Source organism: Apium graveolens, unplaced genomic scaffold (assembly GCF_009905375.1).
Source record: "Apium graveolens cultivar Ventura unplaced genomic scaffold, ASM990537v1 ctg739, whole genome shotgun sequence".
In the NCBI taxonomy this organism is placed as follows: domain Eukaryota; kingdom Viridiplantae; phylum Streptophyta; class Magnoliopsida; order Apiales; family Apiaceae; genus Apium; species Apium graveolens.
The window spans coordinates 37,265-51,292 of NW_027420286.1; the positions used below are offsets into that span (position 1 = coordinate 37,265).

General features: G+C 34.6%; 1 protein-coding gene and 1 long non-coding RNA gene across 2 annotated transcripts; both read left to right on the plus strand.

The window, feature by feature from the left end:
- Positions 1–381: 381 nt before the first annotated feature.
- Positions 382–4,785, plus strand: LOC141704071 (uncharacterized). Its single transcript, XM_074507403.1, has 3 exons — positions 382–2,785; positions 2,932–3,245; positions 4,702–4,785. Exons 1-3 carry the CDS (start codon positions 382–384, stop codon positions 4,783–4,785), a joined length of 2,802 nt encoding a protein of 933 aa, XP_074363504.1.
- An 8,435-nt stretch (positions 4,786–13,220) lies between these two features.
- LOC141704070 (uncharacterized) lies at positions 13,221–13,679 on the plus strand. Its single transcript, XR_012567820.1, has 2 exons — positions 13,221–13,276; positions 13,366–13,679. It is a non-coding gene; the product is annotated as an uncharacterized LOC141704070 (long non-coding RNA).
- The last annotated feature ends 349 nt before the right edge of the window (positions 13,680–14,028 follow it).

Sequence of the window (14,028 nt, forward strand, 5' to 3'; positions counted from 1 at the left end):
TTTTCTCTCATATCTTTGCCTCCCTCAAACTTCAATTTTGCCAATTTTCATGTCAAGTAAGTTTTGTTTCATAATTATTTTAGATCTTGTTGTGATAATTGTATCAATTTTGTTAGTTATGCCAATATTACATGCTTTTTTGTATAAATTGATGTTGACTATCTTACTTAGATTGAAAAAATTATTGTTATTATTACTTGTTATTAAATATGTTAAAATAATTGAGAAATAATGAGCTATAAATTGATACTATCAATTATATTAATTATTGAGAAATATATAAGTTATTATTTATATAAATAAATAATAATTTATATATATAATAATTAGCTTCTTGGTTTTACTACAATTACTAAATTAAATTACATGCAATATTTTTAGATGTCATCCGATCGAAGATGGATGAATGAGAGGTTCGATGCAAGAAATAATATAAAGGAGGAATACAAACTTGGTGTACAAAATTTTATTAGAGTTGCTTTAAAAGGGGATGTTGATTCAAAGGGGAGGATAAGATGTCCATGTAAAGAGTGTGGAAATATATGGTATAAGTTACCTGATAATGTAACTTATGATTTGTATCGACACGGCATTATGGAGTCATACACTAGATGGATTTTTCATGGTGAGAAGGATAGCTCCGGTGTTGAAGGCGAGACTTGTAGAGATGATGATATGTATGATGCGCATGACATGCTTAGAGACTTTGCAGATGCACATGAAAATTTTGGGAATGGTGAGGAGGAACCCAATGCAACAGCAAAAAACTTTTATGATATGTTGGATGGTGCTTCTGAACCACTTTATCCAAATTGCTCTAGTTCTACCACTTTATCATTCATGAACAAGTTGTTGTATTTTAAGAACAAACATGGTTGTAGTAATAAGGGGTTTGATGAGTTACTTCAACTTATTGGATCAGTTTTTCCCGAGAACCACAATCTACCCGAGACCTATTATGATGTGAAAAAGATGATAAGTGGATTGAATATGGGATACGAAAAGATTGATGCTTGTGAGAATGATTGCATGTTATTTTACAAGGAAAACAGTAAGAAGACATGTTGTGACATATGTCATACAAATCGATTTAAGGATCGAAAAGATAGTGAGAAGAAGTCGATTCCAAGAAAGATCTTGCGATACTTTCCACTAGTACCGAGACTACAACGTTTATACATGTCTGAGCAAACTGCTAAGTGTATGACGTGGCACCATGACAGAGTTGTAGTTGAAGGTCAATTATCTCATGCAGCAGATGGAGATGAATGGAAAGCCTTTGATGCTAGATTTCCGAGGTTTGTAAAAGAGGCACGGAATATCAGACTTGGCCTTTCTAGTGATGGATTTGACCCATTTCGTGATCCACTAGCAAGGGATTACACTGTATGGCCTGTGGTTATGGTTGTTTATAACCTTCCACCATCTATGTGCATGAAAGCTCCATACATGTTCATGCCTCTCATTATTCCCGGTCCCACTGATCCTACAAAAGACCTACATGTTTATCTCCGTCCGTTAATTGATGAACTGAAGATGTTATGGCATACAGGGGTGGAGACATATGATAGGTCATCACGCACAAATTTTCAGATGAGGGCAGCACTAATGTGGACGATTAGCGACTTTCCAGCACTTGCAATGTTAAGTGGATGGTCAACAAAGGGTAAATTATCATGTCATGTATGTAGTGGAGACGTTAAAGGCTTTCAACTCAAGAATGGTGGTAAAACTTCTTTCTTTGGCACTGCTCGATATTTTTTGGAACCGGGTGATCCTTTGAGGAATAGCACAAAGTTTGGAAAACGAGAGGTACGATCTGTTACAGCTCGACATTCGGGAACAAGGGCAAAGACTACATGTGATCTTATACAGTTTCCTCCTCCGGGAAAGTTAACCAAAAGAAGACCCAGGGATTATGGTGTGGCTCATAATTGGACTCATTATTCTCCATTTTTTGAGCTCCCGTATTGGGAGACACTTAATCTTCGACACAATATTGATGTCATGCACACCGAAAAGAATGTGTTTGAAAACATATTCTACACAATGCTGAATGATAAGAACAAGACAAAAGATAACTTAAAAGCAAGGCATGATTGTGAGGAACTTGGTATTAGGCGTGAGTTGTGGACTCCGGATGGGAAGACAATGCCACCTGCTCCATATGCACTCGTGAGGGAACAAGTTGATAAGTTGTTAGGCTGGATTCTAACACTTAAACTTCCGGATGGGTATGTTTCAAATATATCTAGGTGTGTGAATCTTGAAAAACATACTATTCAGAGGATGAAATCACATGACTGTCATATTTTTATGCAAAAATTGTTGCCCATTGTTTGTCGTGACTTGCTACCAAGACAAGTTGGTGATGCCATTATTGAGTTGTCTAACTTCTTTCAAGATCTGTGCTCATCTACCTTGAGATACTCTCATTTGTTAAAAATGGAGAAAGCTGTAGTGAGGATCATGTCTAAGTTCGAAACCATTTATATTCCTGGTTTCTTTGACCCGATGGAGCATTTGCCGCTACATTTAGCTACTGAGTGTAAGTTGGGTGGTCCTGTTACATATAGATGGATGTATCCTTTTGAAAGATTCTTGCATGGATTGAAGATGAAAGTAAGGAACAAAGCATATCCGGAGGGTTCAATGGCTGAACGCTACATCGAAGAGGAGTGTGTGCACTTTTGCTCACTATATTTTGAATCTGAAATTGAAGCAGTGCATAATCAGCTCCGTCGTTTTGAGGCACCTAAAAAGTGCATTGATCCCAACTTGTTAAGTGTTTACACACATCCCACGAAACCCATTGTAAGAAAAGGACATAGAATCTTGAGTGTGGATGAAGATAGACTTATCAAATACTATGTTCTTATTAATACACCGGAGGTTGAAAAGTGGTTATGTTTCCACGTCATTCACTTTCAGAGCATCTTGGAATGGACGGGGTTGTCAAATATACAAATTCTAAGTCTACTCTAGCTTGCATTCCAGAACGCATTCCAAGCAGTGCATATAATATTATTGGGAAAGTCATGACAGAGGTGACCAACATGGTTGAGGCACTAGAGGAGATAGAGGTGACACGTGCTAGACTTGACAAAGAGGTGCAGAACTTGGCTACTCGTGCTTTTCCAAACAGAGATGATCCTGCTTCTAAAATTTTATGGGAAGAGTATATCCGTATAGCAGCACAAATGGCATCTCCTCTATTTGAGCGTTATAAAAAGACTATTCGAGAGGTAATGATACAAACATAATGCTTTTATATGATATTGTAGCCAAGAACTAGTTTTGCTACAAGGTTAATTAAACATTTGATTTAGCTAAATTATAAGCACTTGCAGAAAGATGAACATGGATATGCTTTCAGTTTGAGTTTGTCATATTTATTCTTTTAGTTGTTGTTGTGTCTTAGAGTTGAAGTGTGATTCTTGCTCATACATGAAATAGTTTGTTAAAATGTTCGCATGTTACTTTAAAATAGTCTAACCTTTAACCAAATTGATCTCAATGTTAACTGGTACCTTCATGATTGAAAAGGTGATAATGTACTTCCATGCGAGAATATGTAATTAGCCTAACACCTTGATGTCATTTTACTTAAATATTAACTCTTTGCATAACCTGCCCCCCCCTAACAACTAGTTTTGCTACTACGTTAAACATTTGATTATTATCTGATACATCGAAATTGTGAGCACTCGTAGAGAGATCGATGAACATGTATGTGTTTGAGTATGCCGTATTTATGCTTTTAGTTGCTGATTTGTCTTAGAGTTGAATAGTGATTTTTGGTGATACGCGAGATAGTTTGTTAAAATGTTGTATGTTGTTTTAAAATTAATCTAACCTTTAATCAAATTGATCTCAATGTTACCTCGTACCTTCAAGATTATAAATATAATAATTTACTTCTATCCAAGAACATATAATTAGCCTAGAACCTTAATGTCATTTCATAGCCAAGAACTAGTTTTGCTATTAGGTTAACCATAATGTTGTTATATGTTTTGTAGCCAAGAATTAGTGCTCATAGTTTTATATGATTTTGATATCTCCCTCGCTTTTATATGATTTTTACTAGTTAAATAATTGTGCATTATTTTTGTAACCTGGTTGAGTCTCACTGCTAATTTACCGGAACCAAGTTAATTAGAAGTTGTATTAACAAAATGCAATTCTGGTGTTCAAGTGATAAAGTCTGCATATTATTGTGTACAAAGTTAGTATTATTAAATTTGGAAGTTTTTGAATACATATTTGTGTAATTTCTGTAGTTGTAAAAAATAGAAAATATAATAAAAAGAAATAGAGGAGTTATTTAGGAAGGTTGTTAACAATATTTTCGCCTCAGTGTTAGAACAGATTTTCACTCCAGTGAGCAAAATCTGAGACACTTGGATTTTTAATTTTATTCAGTGAGCTCTAGCTCTTGCAGGTCTAGCTCTTGCAGGAGATATACATATATCAATTCTTTATATCATTTTTTCTTGTGGTTGTTTTAATAATTTTGTTGTATTGTACATTTTTATTATTTTTTGACTACTGCTGCTTTAAACTACAAGCTAAATTCATTTAACCTGTATTATTTAGATACATATAAGTAGTTAACTATTTTGATGAATATGAGCAAAAGCTGTCTACCTTTATTGTTGGCAACCTAGTCTAAACAGATTGTCTGGTTCTTATTTGCAGAATAATGCATCAGATCATGTGGAGCTGCAGGAAGATGACAATGATATCCATTTAGAGGAGTTGGAGACCCGCTTCCCTGTTTAGGCTGAAGATAATTGTTTGGAATATCTTTGGTCTGAGAACCTTTTAAAACATTTTCTTGTGTTTAAAAAATTTTAGTACTTATTTTAATCTAGACATGGAAGGTATCGAGCTAATCCAACATTATGTATGATTTGGTAATATGTATGGATTTTATTTTGGACCTATTTCTTGATGGTTTTTGTTGCGGTAATAATCATGTCTTATGTATATATTAGAATTGTATAGGCATCAACTGCAAAAAAATTATATGATGTAGTATATGGTTAAGCAACTTCAACATGATCTAGTTGAATTTAACACACGGGGCCTAAAAATTATCAATTACATTTGGTTGTTTTTGGGAGGACTAAAACCAACAAGATTTGGTTGAATATAATATACAGACACATGGTAAGATAATATAATCCACGAAAAGTGGTTGATTTTAAAAAATTAAAATTCAACGATTTTCGGTTGATTTTACCATCATTGGCGGGAAATTTTTTTCAGGGTGAAATTTAAATTTTGAAGTTCAATTTTTTTGAAATCACTAAATTTATTTTCAACTAGAGATGGTTGAAATAAGTCTCACTAAAATCAACGGGAAACGGTTGAATATAAACTTAAATTCAACCGGATTGCTAATTTTAACGGCCTTAAGTTCAACGGGAAGGTTCCGGTTGAATTTATATTAAAATCAACCACTTCCGGTTGAAATTATTCTAAATTCAACCGGATTTTTCCGGTTGCTTTTACCCGCTTTTACTGTAGTGAACATACCCCTTTGCAACTAGTCGAGCTTTATGCTTGACTATGTTTCCTTTTACATCTCTCTTGAGCTTGTAAACCCATTTCAGACCTATCACTTTACGTTCAGGTGGCAATGCGGTAAGTTTCCAAGTTCTATTTTGTTCTATTGACTCCATTTCTGATTTCATGGCCTGTTTCCAAGATGGATCCTTTTCTGCAATTTTGAAGGAGTTTGGCTCGTCTATACCTATCAACATTAACTCATCTTCAATTTATATTTCTTCTGTTTCATTGTAAATGTCAATAAGAGGCCTGAACCTTTTGGGCGTGGTACTGTCACGGTATATATCAGCGTCTACACTTTCACTTCTTGTTTGTGACATGGGAGTTGACATCTCTAAATCATTCATATCGCCTTCATAAAAAAATTGTTCGCCTGTCTCCGTAGAGATAGTGTGAAACACAACAAATGTGTCCAACTGATTTGTCACATTTCCTTCCTCTACATCCCAGTTCCAGCAATTTGTTTCATCGAATACAACATCTTTGCTAACATACAATTGCTTGTTATTGGGAATCTATAGTCTATATCCTTTAGTTCCAGATTCCTTGCCTAAATTAATCACCTCAATGCTTCGATCATCCAACTTTTTCACTTGATCTTCTGGGGTCTTCATATGAGCTACACATCCGAAGACTCTTACATGTCCAATGTCAGGCTTTAATCTTGTCCAAGCTTCAAATGATGTATGGTCTGTAGAGATCTTGTAGGCAACCTATTAAGAATATACACCGAGTGATGTATAGCCTCTGCCCACAACATATATGGGAGTTTCATTTGTTTTAAGTAGCTTCTTGTCATCTCAACAACTGTCATATTCCCCCATTCAACCACGCCATTTTGTTGGGGCGTGTACGGAGTCGTAAGATGTCTTGTGATTCCATTTTCCTCACAATAAGACCTTAACTCATTTGACGTAAATCCTTCTCCTCGGACTATCCTGAAAATCTTTATCCTTTCATTTCGACCATTGTCAACCAATGCACGAAATTTCTTGAATACTCCAAATGCTTCATATTTACTGTTAAGCATATAAACCCACATAACTCTAGTAAAATCGGCTACCAGTAAGAAGAAATAATGATTACCTACTTGAGTAGTTGGTGAAATAGGTCCACAGATGTCCCCGTGGATTAACTCTAGTTTTTTGCTGCAATGAATCTGGCTCGAGTTGGGACTGATTTATTCGTTTGTTTTGCCATCAAGCACCCACTGCAAACCCCTTTTGGATGATTAAATTTTGGCATACCAGTCACCATACCTTTCTTCATCATCAGGTCAAGAGCTTGAAAATTTACTTGCCCCAATCTCGAGTGCCACAACCATGCATCTTCTTCAATCTTGGACAACAGACACACAGGTTTACCAATTTTAATAAAGAGTTTGTATAACCTATTCGAGGATCGCTTGACTTTCATGAGCAGCTTCCCTTCATTATCATATATCCATAACATCTCTACATTTATCACGACCTTATTACCCTCCTCTGAGATTTACCCAAGGCTTATGATGTTATTGCACAAGTTGGGAATGTAGTATACATCCTTAAGCAGACGTTCTTCTCCATTTTTGCACTGGAGAGTTATCGACCCTTTACCCTCAATGTTTACAGTGGAGCCATCGCCAAAACGAACCCTTCCAGTCACCTGCTCATCAAGATAACAGAAATTTCATTTTTGTCCTGTCATGAGTCTTGGCATCATCTTTCCTCCATCTATCAAAACTTCACCACCTTTTGTCGTATAATTCTGCACCATCAACAACGCTGGTTCATCAGCATCCACTTGAGAGATGTTCACCTCCTGCCTTTGTTCCTTTCCCTCTCGATTCTTTCTACACTCTGCGGCGAAATGACCATACCCTCCACAACTGAAGCATTTTACTTTACTTTTGTCTCTCACCATACGTCCTTTGAAGCCTGATGTATTCTCCATACCTCGACCAGATTTTTTAACAATTCTTCCCTGGTTAACAAGTATATTCCTTCGTCACCTTCACGTTTCCTGCATTCTTATTCGGTTAACATGAGTTGATCTCCTGCCCCTGATGAAAAACTCTTTAATTTTTCTTCATGATTTTCTCCCATTAGTCTCTCTTCATGAGCCTTGAGATACCCTATCACTTCTTCCACAGACATAACATCGAGATCTCCAAATTATTCTAACGTCGATGCAATCTGCAAGAATTTTGGAGGAACAGCACGGAGTATCTTCTTGACTACATAAGACTCTGCCATTTCTTCCCCCAGTGCCCTTATATTGGACACAATTCCATATATTTTCATGTAAAAGTCGTCCAGTATATCAGTTTCTTTCATGTGCAATGATTGAATCTTTGACATCTTAACCTTCTCAGCCCCTTGACACATGGTCTTGATGGCCACCCATGCCTCCTTGGTAGTTTTTCTCTCTGCAAGTGACAGTAAAATCTCTTCTGGGATTCCCTGATAAATTATTGCCATAGCAATTTTATTAATTTTACTATCGACAGTGGCCTTCGGATTACTCGGCTCAATAACATCCCAAACTCCTTGGGCTTTCATAAACATTTGCATTTTTATTGACCAAGCTGTATAGTTTTCCTTCGCCAACATAGGATAACTTAGGCCAATTGACCCTCCTTTCAACTTGTTCACATCCATAGCTGCTTTTGATATAAATCTCCATAAGCTCTATGGCTCTGATACCAGAATATTAGAAACAAATGTATATATATTAACTGAGATTAATTTCCAGAATCAGAGTTTAAAACTATTAGTATGCCTGCAACTCTCCTATGTTTATTTCATATTACTGAATAATGTTTACAACGTGCTACAAGAACTTACAAGCAAAAATAACGGCTAGAAACTAGGAATAAGTTCATGGACTAACTACTTCACCCTACAAAGTCTCCATGACTGATTTATTCAAAAAACTCCTAAACACATGCTATTACTATGACCAATTCAAAAGCTGCAAACGACACTAAACAAGTTTCAGATTATATCCAACAGTCAAGCCACATAGGGAGTGATCGTTAGTAATGGTGCTCTATCTGTAGATTCTTAGTCAAAAATTCTTGACAACAATTATTCCACGGTACTAGGTTTACCAAGTAAGTACATATATATATATATATATAAATACATATACATATATATGTATATATATGGGCCTACTCTAATAGAAACCATTTAAGAATAGAAACTAGAAACCAAATAATTTATTTTTGATATTATCTCAAAATATATCACATATGGTATACAAATCGATCGTTGAGAGATGGAGTATAATAGAGTAACGTCGAATTTTAAAAAAAACCTTACGGTTTGACGGGAAAAATACAATTAAAAATGGAGGGGAAAATCTGAGATTGGATGTGGGAGGATGTAGATTAGTTGAGTGTTATGATTTTAGGGGACTATTAGATTAGATTGATCTAATGACTTAAAATTAGTTTCTAGTTTCTATTTTAATTTTGGTTTCTATTTGATCATCTCCCTATATATATAGATATAGATATATATGTAGGTATGGGGGACATTTTGGTCTCACATGCTGATGTGAGCAATGCCACATTATCTTTTTGGATCCCAAGTGTGGACGTCAGCGCTGACACATCAGCATAGTGGGTCCTAGATGTTGGCCTCAGTTGTGCCATCTCAACATAATCTTCCCGAGCTATATATCAGATGTGACACCTTGTTCAATAGTGTTACACATTGCAACCCTACAAGTGAGCTGCAATACAAGGTTCGTGTCTATTGTAACATCATTTTTATAGTATTGCAGTTGCTCAAAAAATTTAGGCAATTATAACAGAAAGTTATCATTGCATGATAAAAATATAGCATATGGCCATCTATGGCGTAGTGTATAATCATAAACCATTGTGCAAGTTACAACGGGACATCCACGTACCGATTCATGCGTTGCAACTAAAATTCATGAGCCCCCGTCTTTGATCAATAACAAAATTCATAGTAGGATGAAATTAATTTTGATTTTAAAATCAACTACTCCTTTCCTAAATCCTTGATATTCTCCTTAAACATGTATGCACCCAAAAATTTTCTGGTTCAAATTGAATGGATTTGTGACTAATATCAAAACTTTGGGAGACGATCGAGGAAAAATATGTGTGAAGACCTTCTTCATTCAGTACAAGTATAAATGGAGAAGAAATTATCTTCAACAAGATATACTTTATTCCCACATTTTGGAAATATTGTAAGTCTTGGTCAATTATGAGGGTGTTAAATGTCAACTATTTGTAGGTATATGATAGAGTAGGAAGGTTACTTATGAAGGTAAAAAAGATGATAAGCTAGTAGGCCGTATAACATTTTGCTTGAAACTAGCAAATATATGTGTTTACTTTTGAAACAAAAGAAAGTGGCTTGGTTGTGGCACTCGAGACTAGACCACCCAAATTTTCAATCCATGATGTTGATGTCAAGAATGAAATAAAGTATGAGTTGCATGATTTTTCTCAACTTAAAGATCTATGTATTAGATGTTTAATGTCCAAATTAGCTCATAAATCATTTCCGAAACAGGAAAGCAGGTGTTGGAATTAGTGCATGAATATTTATGCGGGCCAATTTCACCAATGACCATGGCTGGTAAAAAATATTTCTTACTGTTGATTTTAGTCGTGGTATAGGGACTAATATGCTTGCCAGCAAAGATGAAGCATTTGAGGCTTCCAATAAATTTAGGTTTCAGGTTGTAAAAGAAATATATAAGAAAATTAAGGTCTTTGGGACATACAATGAAGGAGAACTCATGTCGAACCAATCCAAGTTGTATTGCAAAGAAAATTGCATTGTCACGAACTTCTCAACTCCTTATACTCCACAACAAAATGATTTTTTAGGCCGAAAAATTGAAATGTAATCATTATGTCTTGAAGCTTGTTAATTAATTAAACAAGAAATATATATAAGTTGTTATGCAGGTAGAAGCGGTTCGACATGCAGTATGCATCTTAAATAGTCTACCAACGCGAGTCTTGTCAGGAAAGACTCCATATAAAGCCTGGATGGGAAAAACCCGATATTGGTCATACTATAATTTTTGAAAACCTAGCGCATATAAAGATCCTAGATGCTTATTTTAAAAATCCCGATGATCGGAGTAAAAGAGCACTATATTCGGAACACGAACAACGAACAAAAGCCTATAGACTTAAGACCCAGAAGATGTAGAAATTTAGGTGATCATCATAGTAATAGAAATTTAGGTTGTGTAAGATATTCATACGAATGATGTAACTTAAGACACATATGATAGGGAAGATGATATACGATGAAAGAATATAAAAGTTACAACCGTAAGTGGTGACACTATCTTGGTCTTTCAAAATGAGACAGTATCAGATGGTGATAGCAACAATGCTTATTCAACTCAGTCTAGTAGTAGCGAGACCGAAAGATTCAGATTGTTAAGTGATGTTTATTACAAATTAGATGTGGTGTAATTGAAGGATGAACTCTTGATGATGGATGTCGAGGTACCAGATAACTATGGTACATCAACTACTAACGGAGCATGTGATGAGGCAATGAAGGTTGAAATTGATGCGATTGAAAAGAATAAGACCTGGAAATTAGTGGAAGTACCACCCAAACACAAGGCAATCGGTTTAAAGTGGGTGTACAAAATGAAACGAGTACTAATATAAACATAGTTAAATATAAAGTGAGGCTTGTTTCTAGGGGTTAAATGCAAAAAAAAAGAATTAACTTCTAGGAAGTCGTTGCTCCGATTACTCAATTGGAGACAGTGAAGCTGTTACTTGCCTTCGCTGCTAAAAATGAATGGAAGGTTCTTCACTTAGATATTAAATCAGTATTTATTAATGAAGAACTACAAGAAATAATTTTGGTGACTTGGCCGGAAGGTTTTGTGAAAAAGGAAAAAGAACACCTCGTTTATCGGATTGTAAAAGTACTATACGGATTGCGATGAGCACCATGGGCGTGGTATGCTAGCTAGTTAAGTATCTTGAAGAACTGAGGCTTGTAAAATGTTCATATGAGCATACGGTTTATACTAAATGTCAAGGAAGATGCTGATTATGAAGGTCTATGTTGATGACTAGATGATTACGGGTAACAATGTTAGTAACATCAGCAAATTCAAGAGGCATATGAACTAGAAATTTGAAACGGATGACCTAGGAATATTATCATACTACTTAGGTTTTTAAATGGACCTATAAAAGATATTTATAGAGTTAAAGCAAGCAACATAAATTAAAAAAATCTTCTCGATAAGGCTATACTTAGTGAATGCAATTTTATCAAATATCCAGTGGAAATGAATATTCAACTAAGCAAATATGGGGGCAGGCGGTAAATTTTATTATTTTTAAGAGCTTGATTGGAGGTATTGGGAATTTTGTTCATACCAAATTTGACATAGCGTTCCATGTTAGTGTCGTTAGTAGGTACATAGAGCGTCCCACGACTCTCCGCATGAATGCACTAAAGTGAGTTTTAAGATACATGAAGGGAAATGTCGATTGTGGTTTGTTCTACGAAAGGGGGACTCGGAATTACTTACTTTCAAGATACTTGAATAGTGACTTAACATATAATATCGAGGATTAAAAGAGCCTCGGTGAAATGGCATTTTATTTGAAATATAGTCTGATCACTTGGGTATCTCACAAATGTTAATGTGTAGTTTTGAGTTTGTGCGAAGCTCAGTTTATGGCGGCTACATGTGTTGTGTGTCATAACATGTAGCTTAGTAATTTACTTGGTTATATTAAAAATAAAAAGCATCATCCAGTGGTAATCAATATAGAAAATAAATCAGTGATAGACTTGACCAAATATCATGTTTTCCATTGGAGGAGTGAGCATATCGATATTCAATATATCTTTATTCGATATTGTATGGAACATGGAAAAATTATAATCATACATATTAGTTTAGGAGACCAGCGTGCGGATATTCTAACCAAAGCCACTGTCTACTCACTACAACAAAAATAACTAAATTCCACCAACTAAAAGCCATAGACTTTAAATTCCACCGATTTTAGTGGAATTTAAGGTCAATTAGAATTTTTTTTTACGAATAAATAAAAGCCACCGCAGGCGGTGGAATTTAATGTCGGTCGCTTTTAATCGGTGGAATTTATAGTCCGTCGCTTTTGATCGGTGGAATTTAATATTGATCGTGCTTTTTATTTGATAGAATTCAGTACAAATAGGCGGGAATTTCCCTCCAAAAATTAAAATTATTGGAAATTACAAAAATAACCAAAATCGGTGGCTTTTATATTAACAATAATTTTAAAATACTTCAATTTACCAATAATTAGATATTTTGGATATTTATCAGTCACTTTAATAATATAATCAATAAATTTATTGCTTATGAAGGTTATTTTATCATAAATATATAAGAAATAACTTTACTTTTTAGTATGTAATTTTCACTTAATTTATAATTATTTTCTTTAAAATAATTATCATAAGTTTTTTCACATAAAATAAATTGTTTTTTGTATGTAATTTTAACAGATTTAATTTACATATTTTTATTTTGAATTGAAAGATGACAAATGTAACTAAAATTTATAAAAAAAAAATCAGAAATAAGCAAGTTAGTAGCATGATTAGCTTGTCCGTTGCTAATGTAGAATCCACACACATCTAAGTCCATTTTTCATTCTTTATCCCCATTTCCTCAGCATCTATCGGTCATAACCTTCGTATCTTTTCAGTTTTTACTTATTCTGCAAACTACTATTCTTCACATGACCCTGATGTCTCTATTTTAATGCTCCAGGATGAAGCCGGCAAATAGGAAATGGATGAAAATCCCTGAAGATTTGTAAGAGCTTAAGTGCACAAACAAAATAAACCAAGCTGAAGAAGCTTCTAGCCGTGATGAGCATATGACTGTTATTGAAAAGAAGCTTGAACAGTTTGAAGTGGCTATGGGTATTGATACTGTGAAAAGAGTCTCAAAGTTGTTAAGTTATGTAATGTTTCTTTTCTTTATTATTAGTGAATTAATGCATATTGGCATGATTGTTTTGACATACAAATTGTAACTTGATTTGAACTTGGAAATTAAAGTTTACAGATGTTTTATTTGTCTTTCATAGCAACATATAACGTAGAATTAAATCTGTATTTGCTGTAACTTGAAATCTATGTGTGTTTAACTCAAAATGAGTTAACTCAGCCCACCTATCCATTCATGAACACCTACTGAATTAATTCATTTTAAAAAAAATATTTTATGTTAAAATCGACCGATTTGCGTGTAATTTATTTTGAGAGCGGGAGATTCAAATTTTTACAAAATTTTGAATTTAAAAATTTGAAATTTAAAATTTGATAAAAGCGACCGAAGAGCTCGGTCGATTTTAACTAAATTCCACCAATAAACTTAAATTCCACCGGCTTAAAAGCCACCAACTTGTTTCGGTCGATTTTATACTAA